Raw genomic sequence first — 11,450 nt, forward strand, 5'->3', positions numbered from 1 at the left:
TGATCCATGAACATGGAATGTCTTTACATTTATTCAGGTCCTGTTCAGTTTCTTTCAACAATTTTTTATAGTTTTCTGTGTGTGTCTTTCTCTTCTTTTGTCAATGTATTCCTTAGTCTTTTATTCTTTCTGATGCTATAGTGAATGGAATTGTATTAATTTAATTTTCAGATTGTTCATTTACTGGTGTTTAAAAACACAACCAACTTTTGTGTATTGATTTTGTATCTTAAAACCTTGCTGAACTTGTATATTAATTTCTGTAACTTTTTTGTGGAATCCTTAGGGATTTCTATACATCATCTGTAAATAAAAATCGTTTTACTTCTTCCTTTCCTATTTGAATGCCTTTTATTTCTTTTGCTCATCTAACTTACCTGGTTAAAACCTCCAGTACGATGTTGAATAGATGTGGAGAGATCAGATATCTTTGTCTTGCTCTTAATCTTAGAAGAAAAATTTCACTTTCACCTTTAAATATGATATTAGTTGTAGGTTTTTGTATATGTCTTTTTCAGGATTAGGAAGTTTCCTTTTATCCTTAGTTTTTGGCTGTTTTTATCATAAAAAGATGAAAGATCTTGCAAATTCTTTACCCACATTTATTGAGATGTTTGTTTTTGTCCTTTATTCTATTAACATAGTGTATTGCATTGATTGATTTTCATATACTGAAACAGTCCTGCACTCCTTAAATAAATCCCACTTGGTTGTGGTGTGTAATCATTTGTAAATGTTGCTGAATTAAGTTTGCTAGTATTTTGTTCATAACTTTAATAGCTCTGTTCAATAGCACTATTTGTTGCTTTCTTTTATTGTGATGGCTTTGTCTGGTTTTGATACATTGCCATTTTATTTCTTTTTTTTTTTTTAATTTTTAAGATTTTTTATTTATTTATTTGACAGACAGAGATCACAAGCAGGCAGAGAGGCAGGCAGAGAGAGAGAGAGAGAGAGAGGGAAGCAGGCTCCCTGTGGAGCAGAGAGCCCGATGCGGGGCTCGATCCCAGCACCCTGAGATCATGACCTGAGCCGAAGGCAGCGGCTTAACCCACTGAGCCACCCAGGCACCCCGCCATTTTATTTCTTAACACTTTTTTGATACTGTGCCATTTTAATCCTTTTACTTTCCTAAGATATTCTGTTGCTAAATAAATACGATTTTTCATTTTTCCTTAAAACATTCCACTTTCTGGATTTCTAGTTACTCACTGAAGGAAAGAGAGTGAAATTATGGAAAAGGAGAAAAAGTAAAACTATGAAACTAAAGCAAAGAAAGGCAAAAATACTCTCAGCATATCATGGACATGTATGATTGATCTCTAAGTAATTTTAACTTATTAACTAAATTCTGTGGCCTTGTCATAGGTTTTAAGACAGTTGACTAAAACTCCCCAGAGCTCTTTGGACTCCATTTTGTCAAAAGAGAACAAGGTGACTCTGGCCTAGATACACACACACACACACACACACACACACACACTAAACCACCACTATGACCACCTCCATGACCACCACACCTCCTTTAAACTCACACTCTGCCAAATTTGGTCTGAGAAGAAACTAACATTTCACGACTGTAGAGCAGTAGCACTTATCTATTCTTTTTCATTTTTTAATATGAATATGTGGTTCATCGCCAGTGAGAGGACCAGGGCAGAGCCTAGTGAAATCATGCTGATAGTTCTCCTCTCACTCTGAACACATGGACATGGATAAAATCAAATTAAAAGAAACATCAAGGGGACACCTGGGTGACTCAGTGGCTTAAAGCCTCTGCCTTCAGCTCAGGTCATGATCTCAGGGTCCTGGGATCGAGCCCCACATCGGGCTCTCTGCTCCACGGCGAGCCTGCTTCCTCCTCTCTCCCTCTCTGCCTGCCTCTCTGCCTACTTGTAATCTCTGTCTGTCAAATAAATAAATAAATAAATCTTTTTAAAAAAAAGAAACATTAAGAAAAATCTAGAAAGGAGTCTTATTATTCAAGGACAATCTTAGTCTGAAGGTTGGATTTCCATCCTTTTTCTTAGGGGTAGGAAATTAGGAAGGTAACTGACAAGAAAAACATTTGATTTTGAATTGGCTCTTCTTGTTCAGACACCTGGCTCTAGGCATACAGCTACAAATCATTCAAATGACAAAGCCTTGGGTAGTCATCTCAATTTGCCCTGGTCCAAAACCTACCAAGAACCCTCATTCTCCCCATGTCTTTGATCCAGTATCCTTTGGCATCATACAGTGGAAACAGAGTTCTCACCTAGACCCCTATACCAAATGACCAGCCCAACCACAGACCTTATAGCAGACCCATCGGTCTCTCCCTACTCCCAATAGGAGTAGACATGCTTGAAAACCCTTGGTGTTTTCAAGGTTCTCAACATTTTACTTTTGTCCTGGGCTGTGAAATACTTTGACTTGTGACAAAGTCTTCCTTACCTCTGCCTAATTGGACTTACTTTATTCTTCATTCTTTTAGGTCTTTTTAAAATTTTTTCTAAAATTAACATATAATATATTATTTGTTTCAGGGGTACAGGTCTGTGATTCATCAGTCTTACACAATTCATAGCACTCACCATAGCACATACCCTCCGCAGTGTCCATCACCCAGCCACCCCATCCTTCCTACCTCCCTCCCCTCCAGCAAGCCTCAGTTTGTTTCCTGGAATTTAGAGTCTCTTATAGGTTGTCTTCCTCTCTGGTTTCATCTTATTTCTTTTAGTTCTTTTTTAAAGATTATATTTATTTATTTATTTATTTGAGATACGGTATACGTGAGGAGGGGTGGGGGAAGGGCAGGGAAGTGAGGGAGAAGCAGACTCCCCACTGAGCAGGGAGCCCAATGCAGGGATCCACCGCAAGACCCCAGGATCATGACTTGAGCCAAAGGCAAACACAACCAACTGAGCCACTCACTCAGGTGCCCCTTCATTTTTTAAGGTGGGAAGTTAGATAATTTATTTAAGACTTTTATTCTTTTCTCATATAGGCATTTAGTGCTATTGATTTTCATCAAAACATTGGTTTTAGCTGCATTTCAAAAATATTGGTATGCTGTGCTTCACTTACATTGAGTTTCAAATAATTTTTAATACCCTTTGATCTCTTGAGTCATGGATTGCTTAGGTGACTATTGTATTACTGATTTCCAAAAATTGGGGAATTTTTCAAGTAATTTTCTGTTGATGATTTCTGGTTTAATTCCACTGTGGTCAGAGAACATATCTTGCATGATTTGAATCCATTTAAGCTTATTGAGACTTGTTGTACAGCCCAGAGGATGATCTGTCTTGGTAAATGCTCCATATGCACTCCAAAGTAAGATGCTTGTAAAGAATATGTTTGTGAAGTTTCTTATGTATCTATGATTTTTCTAAACATGACCCTTCCTTATTTTTTTCTTTTTCCTCCTTTTTTTTCTGACTACAGCAAGTAATACCCCATTGGTTGCCTGCAGAGAGTAGAACTATGTGGTTTTTGAGCCATGTGAATGCATTCATTATTTTTAAAAATGGGTATTTATATTTTTAAAAAGTAAAAGGTGGTAACTGAACCATGGTGGTGGACCAGACCCAAAATCAATGATATATACAAACACAAACCAGAATGCATATAGTTAGGATACCAGAGGTCATGAAGAATGCTTGGAAGAGTGAAAGAGGAGCCACTTTCAGACTGATAAAACCAGAGAACTTAAAAATACCCACAGTAGAAAGTCAAGCACACTCAAAGAACGTTCAAGAAAAGAGTCCATGAAATCAAAGGATAGCAGAAGGTCCTGGGAGGACTGTGAGATTAAAGAGTTACTCTCTGAACAACAAATCTGTTTTCTACTGCTCTGCTCTGATCCTCCCTTAACCTTAACTTATTTTCAACAAAGGCACAGTGGCAACTGAACTGCTTTAATCTCTTTAAACTACACTCCAAAGACAGTGAATTACTTGACCAGAAAGGGAACCCAAGTCAGAGCAGGTCTGAGAAAACTGTGGACCTTCAAAGCAGAAGAGAAATGAAACAAAACACATCAACCTAGAAGAGAGATCCACTGAAGTCTTTCAGTGTCAGAGAAATGCCATGCTTTTGGCTTTGGGGATGGTACCTTTCCTAGTTGCAAGCCCCATGACATGTACTTCCAAAGGAGAAAACCACTCCTTAATTGATATATTCCATCCTCCCCATTCAGAGGAGAACCCTATTAGTGAAATGAACGTCACAACTATAAATCAGATCCATGCTAATTACCTAAGCTAATCAAATGAATCCTTCATTACTAAATATGAACGTGCAGTTTTAAGTATTTCAGGAAAGTCAAAGAGAAGATGATAAGCAGAAATACTTATATTTATATCTTACAGGAAACAGAAGAGATATTTACTGAAAATTCAAATTCACATTCTCAGAATTTTGGGAGACAATGGTTTCATAAAAACAGGCTGCAAGAAGGAATGTACTTGGAAAACACACACATTATCCCAAAATTAAAAACACCAGGTACACAGCACAGGGTTGCCCTGACTCATCAAGCTTCAGCAGAACCTAGAACATTGCCCTTGTGGCCCTCCCCTACCCCCTATCCCCAAACGGAAGCTTGCCCCCCCCCTTCCCTGGACCCCATTTCCGGTCCGATCCCAGGGCTCGCCCAACATCCCAACGGACACTTCCCTGAAGTCTCAAACCGCCACTGCTTCTGCCTCTGGCCTCCCTTGCCGCTCAAGCTGGGAAATCTCCGAGGCCACCACCGCCCTCGGCCCCGCCGCCGCCCGCCGCGCAGCCCTCGCCTCCGCCCCACCTTCGCCTTCGCCCTGGTGCCCGGGCCGCCAGCCATGGCCACCCCGCTGCTCTCCCAAGTGCGCCAGAACTACCACCCCGACTGCGAGGCCGCCGTCAACAGCCAGATCAGCCTGGAGCTCTACGCCTCCTACGTGTACCTGTCCATGGCCTTCTACTTCGACCGCGACGACGTGGCCTTGAAGCACTTCGCCCGCTTCTTCATGCGCCGCTCCCGCAAGGAGACCCAGCACGCCGAGAAGCTGATGGAGCTGCAGAACCAGCGCGGGGGCCGCCTCCGCCTCCGCGACATCAAGAAGCCGGACCGCGACGACTGGGAGGGCGGCCTGAAGGCCATGGAGAGCGCCCTGCACCTGGAGAAGAGCGTGAACCAGAGCCTGCTCGACCTGCACCAGCTGGCCACCGACAAGAACGACGCCCAGCTGTGCGACTTCCTGGAGAGCCACTACCTGCACCAGCAAGTCGAGGCCCTCAAAGAGCTGGGGGGCTATGTCACCAGCCTGCGCAAGATGGGGGCCCCCGAAGCCGGCGTGGCAGAGTACCTGTTTGACAAGCTCACCCTGGGCCACAGCGACAAAAAGTACTGAGTTGGGACTGTTTTCCCCATAGCCCCAGGCCGCATGGTGACTTGGCCTGATCACCATGCCGAGCATGCTTATTGCAGTATTGCTTCTGCAAAAGGTTCCAATTCTTTCTTTCCAGTTTTGCCATAAAAAAGTTGTTTGGTTTCAATAAATTTATTTGGCTCCTAAATTAAAAAAAAAAAAAAAAGAGTCTCTGGTTGATTTGCATGCAAATCTTTCACCTTTTAGGTTTTAAAACAGGAATCCAGGAGTCCTTGCATCCCCCTAAGTCCATCCACATGCATCTCGGGATCTTGGGAGGTGGAGGGAGAAGATATTACATAGGACCCTGGAAAACACAAATCAGTCTTGCCTTTATAAATGATGTGGGGGCAAAGGGGTGGTGCACGGAGGTGGGTGGTCTGGGGCCCTGGTTGTTAGTGGGTGAATATGTATGGTAAAGGTATAAAAGGGGGTCACCTGGGTGGCTCAACGGGTTAAAGCCTCTGCCTTCCGCTCAGGTCGTGATCCCAGGGTCCTGGGATTGAGCCCCGCATCAGACTGTCTGCTGGGTAGGAGCCTGCTTCCCCCTCTCTCTGCTTGCCTCTGTGCCTACTTGTGATCTCTGTCAAACGGATAAATAAAATCTTTAAAAAAAAATTTTTTTTTAATTTTTTTTAAAGCATAAAGAACATGGTCTACAATTTACAACGGTGATTGTCCCTATGGAAAAAGTGAAGAATGGGATTAGGCTGGTATTAAAGGGAGTCAACTTTACTTGAAAACTGTTAGTTTATTAAAATACACAAGTGTTAACAATTGTTTCTTCTGGATAGCAACACTGGGATCTTAGAAACAGGAATGACACAATATTTCTTTGACAAGCTTGCCCTGGGCAATAGTAAACGTGTAACTGACACTTAGGCTGGCTTCCCATAGACAGGGGAGTGACTTGATAGGTCACCATTTTAGACATGCATACTGCCCTTACAAAATATCCAAATACAAAGTTCTCCTTCAATTGTACCCTTTCTTCTATTAACGTAGCAGGAGTATACAAAACCCCAAACTCCGTTATTAGAATGGCTGAAAAATGCAAGGTCAGGGTTGAAGCTCAAATTTGTGATACTGAACATGAAGTAGAATAAATTCCCCCGAATGTTAAGCCAGTGAGTCTGGCTGCTTCGTCGAATGCAGCCAGTGGGCAAGAGCTGAAGCTGGGAGGCCAATCAGGAGAGCCTGCAGCAGATCCAGTGAGAGACCTCGGTGGCTGAGCTGGACCGAAAGCTACAGAAAACGTGACAGACACAAATTCTAGTCGGATTTGGGTGAATCAACAAGATTTGCTCATGGACCGCAGGTGAAGAATGAGAAATAAGGAAAATAATCCAGGCCCTGGTGTTTGCACTCGAACCCCTGAGTTGACGGTGATGCTAGTTATTAACTGAAGGATGTTTGCTGGGGGACATGCGGGGAGGGGAAAGCATGTCATGTAAAATCTGGAGATGCCTATTAGATATGCCAGGGGCACTGCCAGGCAGGGGGTCAGAAAAATGAATCTGGAGCTCAGGTGGGATGTCAGGTTGGAAATAAACATACGAGAGACATCAGTCCCAGACGGTGTTGAGGTCATGGGCCTGGATAAGCTCCCAAGAAAGAGTGTGGAGAGAGCGTGGCACAGTCAACCTCATGCCCAGGCAGCTACGGTTAGAGGATGGGTTGAGGTGTTCCAACCCCCAGAGGGCTGCTGGCCCCACCCTGACCATTATCTCTTCCAGACTGTGACCGTGTGTGCCCATCCCCAGTGTCCCCAAATCAGCCTGTTCCTGGTGTAAGTGTGGTTTCAGGTTGCTCCTTTCAAGATGTAGAGAGCAGTTAGCCTATTACCTTGTCCTCATGGCTATTAGAAGGAAATTACTTCCCAGTTTTATTTTTTATGTATTTAAAGATTTTTGTCTATTTATTTGACAGAGAGAGAGCCAGAGAGCACAAGCAAGGTGGGGGCATGGTAGAGGAGAAGCAGGCTCCCCACCGAGCAGGGAGCCTGATGCAGGACTCAATCCCAGGATGCCGGGACCATGACCCGAGCCTAAGGCAGACACTCAACTAACTGAGCCACCAGGCACCCCTACTTCCTAGTTTAAAGGGGGAAAAAAAAAGATTCCTGGAGGAAATGCTGAATCTGTTTTTTTTTTTTTTCCCTTTCTTTCTGTTTTCTGGGTAGAAAAATTATTTCTCAGTAAAAACATTTCCCAAGGAAATGACAGCGCTGCTTCTCCATGGATTTTTTTGTGTTTCTCTTCAACAACTCAGCTTCTTTTTCTGTCCACAGTATTTGACCAAATGAAATCTGTACCCGTATAAATGCTAAGGTTGTCCTTGCCCAGGAAGAATACTCAGAACATGTTTCTTCTGTACCAGGCTGGTTACATAGATGAAGGTTAAAATTTAGATTTTGCATGCCTTATCAAGGACACATGGCTAGCTTAGCCTCTTTAAAGCTTGCAGATTGCTTTGAACATTTCCTAAAATATGAACAAGCTTCACTACACCATAATTACCTTTCACATTTCACCGTGACTATGCTTTAATACTTTCTTTAAAATGAGGATTATGTCCCTTTAAGTTTCCAGAAAATGCTCTTGCCCCTTTCCTCTTCTTAGTCAAACTCAATCCTTTCACACTTTCTTTCTCTGCCTCCTTGGAGGACCTTGAATAAATCGTATGTTTGATCTCACATACGTATGAGACCATATATACATCGTGTATATGATCTCGGATCATACATTCAGGTGTTGACCGATGCTCTCCTCTACATATGAGGAAGCATAGGGTGAGCAATAATATATGAGTGCTTAAAAACTATAAATCAAGGATCCTTCTTACTTTCCTGTTTTGGAGAAGCAGTTGGTGTAGTGGCTTCTTAAGTTCATGTTGCCTGGGTTCATATTCCAGCTTAACCACTAACTAAATTGGGTGAATTGGGGCATATTACTTAACTTTTTCCTGCCTCCGTGTCCTCCCACGTAAAAGAGGGATAATAAAAGTGTCAACCCCACTGGTTTGCTGAGAAAACTAAATGAGTTAATATTTTTAAATGCTTACGTAAGTGTTTCTAAGTTCTTCGTGGTGTTGTTCCTTTGAGAAGATTTCACATCTGTACTTTGCCACTGGGGGTCTCTCTTGCATTTCAGCCAACTGGGTCATTCTGCATACCAAGAAGGAAAAATCCTTGCTAGCTGCTTGGCAGTCAGGTCCTGCCAGGATTCAGGATAGCAGATCACTGTTTTCACTGCCCTAAACTCAGGTCCAAGCCTGGAGGTGTGTTTTGCTGCTTCAAACACCCTACAGCTTTTTTTTTTTTTTGCTTATTCTTCCCAAACCCAGGTTGCCTGAGTTTCTCTTTCCAACTTAACTACATTCCATTCCTCAGAGGTGGGAAAGAAAACATAAAGTGCTAAACTTGATCCCACCATCATCTTGGTGTGTGACCTGAACTGGAGAGCAAGGGGTGTATTGGGAGGGAAGAAGAGCAAAAGGGCTACTGATAATACAATAATTAAACTTGATAAATCGCTTTAGCACAGAGGTTCTCAAACTTTGCTGCACATTAGAAACATGTGGAATGTTTGGAAATCTCAATATCCAGTCCACATCCCAGGCCAAATACATCAGCCTCTGGGGCAGGACCTGGACATTCTAGGCATGAAAACCAGATCAAGCTCCTTACTACCCAAAGTGTGGCCCTCTGACCAACAGGTCAGTGTCATCAAAGAGCTTGATAGAACAGAGAGGCACCCATTCAATTACCTGTTTTCTGTGGTTACGTTTGCACTACAAGGGCACAGTCAGTAGTTGTAACAAAGACCATAGAGCCTACAAAGCCTAAAACATTTACAGAAAATCTCTACCAGCCCATGTTTTATAGTAACTTGCCACAGGCCCTAAAATTCATCTAACTCTTCCAAATATTTTAAACTTTTCGCCTGCTTTTATGCATCTGTTTGTCTTTTTCTGTTTTATTTTCTCTCAGTTTCAATCAATACTCTGGAATGCTTTGGATGTATACAATCTTTTATAATACTATAAATATTGCCATTGTCACCTATCAGACTGACATCTTTGTGTATTTCAGCAAGTCAAACTGTGGGCTTTCTTTGTGTCTTCCGTTTTGCCAATCCCTCAATGTGCCTTTGTTAATTGAAGGCCATCAATCATCCTGCTTCAGGGAGCATCGGAGTGGAACAGTGCCTGACTAGCCCTTTTGACTGATTCTCCATAATCACATAGTCATCACAGAGGCTGTTTAAAGTATACTCATTTTTAAGTTATTGCAATCTATTCCAATCATTTTTCCTACTGTGAGGCATTTAAATTTCATTAATATGCAGAACTACTGCCTTGCCTGAGGAGGAATAGATTCTTTCCCTTTTATCTGTATTTCAGTGTTTATTTTTTGTAATGTTGCTTTTGGTTTATAATTTATTACATATGACATTAACTATGTCACACACAACAAGATTTATTCTCTTTTTTCCTGTGCGATAATTCTCTGTGCATTATTTTTTTTCTCCCAAAGTTAAATTCTTCTATAAAGTTTATGGAGAAATAAAAGTTTCAATTTAAAATATATTTCAGATCTATAAATTATAAGATAAACCTAAATTAAGACATTCTAGGAAAGGAGCATTCATGCCATTTGTGAATTTCTGGGCCAAAGAGCCATTCTTTCAACAAATTATATTGAATTCTGTGATGTGTGCTTCACTATACTTGGCACTGGCAATATAAGGTGACTAGGGAACACTCCCCAAAACACAGAATGGTGGAAAAGACAGAGGAATAAGTAATAAAATACTCTAATCTATTTGGGTAAGATCTAAAAGAGGAAGACACGCAAGGTGCTCTATGAGTCCAGGAGAAAAAAGTAGTCTGAATTTTACCTGGGACTTAGGAAATACCCACTGTGGAGGTAACACTGAGTCTTGAAAGATGAATTGGGAGTTCTTCAAGTAGAGAAGAGAGGGAAGGGTATTTTAGCCCTTTGCTTTACAGTCAAATGCTCTACTCCTGAGCTATACCCCAAGTTTATTTGCTTTAAAGAAGCCAATTGAGAGGAAAAGGCTATAAATTTAGGAGTGGAAGGGGCTACGGTTAATGAAAGGAGACCCAGAGGAGGGGTCTCCTTTATAAAGTAGATTTACTTTATATAGGAGGAAGGATGGATTTTTCTTTTAAGAAACTCTATAAAAACTCTTCTCTCAGAAGTAATCAATGACTTAGTAATTAACATCTCCATAGGTCTTTATTCAGCACTTGTCCTGCTTAATCACTCTGTAGCAATTCCTGTCTTTTCAAGATTTACCTATGATATATCTGTAAAGAAATATACAGACCTGACCACTGTTGGGGAGGAAAATTTTTTTTCCACACTTCTAAGTTCTATGGCTGGTCAAACAATTAAAAGGACATAAAACAGATTAACAGGAGAAAAACAAATTTGGTTTCATACATATGGAATTCCCAAAGATACAAGGTTCAGAAGTATCCAGATAATTGAGGTTTATATAAAATGTAAGAATGAAAGGGGGTTAGGAGGCTAGAGATAAAAAAGAGGAGGAAGGCCATTCACAGCAAGGCAAAGAAGCTGTTTGGAAAACAAAGGTTACCCTGTTAAGCAGATAAATTTCTTAGTAAAAAGGTATCTCTGGTAATAGCTCTTTTCCTAGTACAAACAGGCAGGTAAAGAGCTTTCCCTAAATCTCCTGGGTTTTGACTGCCTTTAATTCAAAATAATCCTTATGCCAAGGAGGCATATTTTGGGATGGCAGATTCTGTTCCTCTTCCCCACCCTTTTAGATTATGCTGCTGACCTTCAACTCTTTTTTTAAAGATTTTATTTATTTGACAGACAGAGCAGCAGGCAGAGAGAGAGGAGGAAGCAGGTTCCCCATGGAGTAGAGAGCCCGATGTGGGGCTCGATCCCAGGACCCTGGGATCATGACCTGAGCTGAAGGCAGAGGCTTTCACCCTCTGAGCCACCCAGGCGCCCCTTAACTCTTATTTTATATATATACTCCCCTTGAGTTCAGCCACATC

The 11,450-nt window shown here is 41.6% G+C and overlaps 1 protein-coding gene across 1 annotated transcript; it reads left to right on the forward strand.

Annotated features, from left to right (window-relative positions):
- Window positions 1–4,606: 4,606 nt before the first annotated feature.
- On the forward strand, window positions 4,607–5,508 carry LOC131821301 (ferritin heavy chain-like). Its single transcript, XM_059157308.1, has one exon. The coding sequence runs from the start codon at window positions 4,824–4,826 to the stop codon at window positions 5,373–5,375; it is 552 nt and encodes a 183-aa protein (XP_059013291.1). The 5' UTR covers window positions 4,607–4,823; the 3' UTR covers window positions 5,376–5,508.
- The last annotated feature ends 5,942 nt before the right edge of the window (window positions 5,509–11,450 follow it).

This window comes from Mustela lutreola, chromosome X, assembly GCF_030435805.1.
Source record: "Mustela lutreola isolate mMusLut2 chromosome X, mMusLut2.pri, whole genome shotgun sequence".
Lineage (NCBI taxonomy): Eukaryota > Metazoa > Chordata > Mammalia > Carnivora > Mustelidae > Mustela > Mustela lutreola.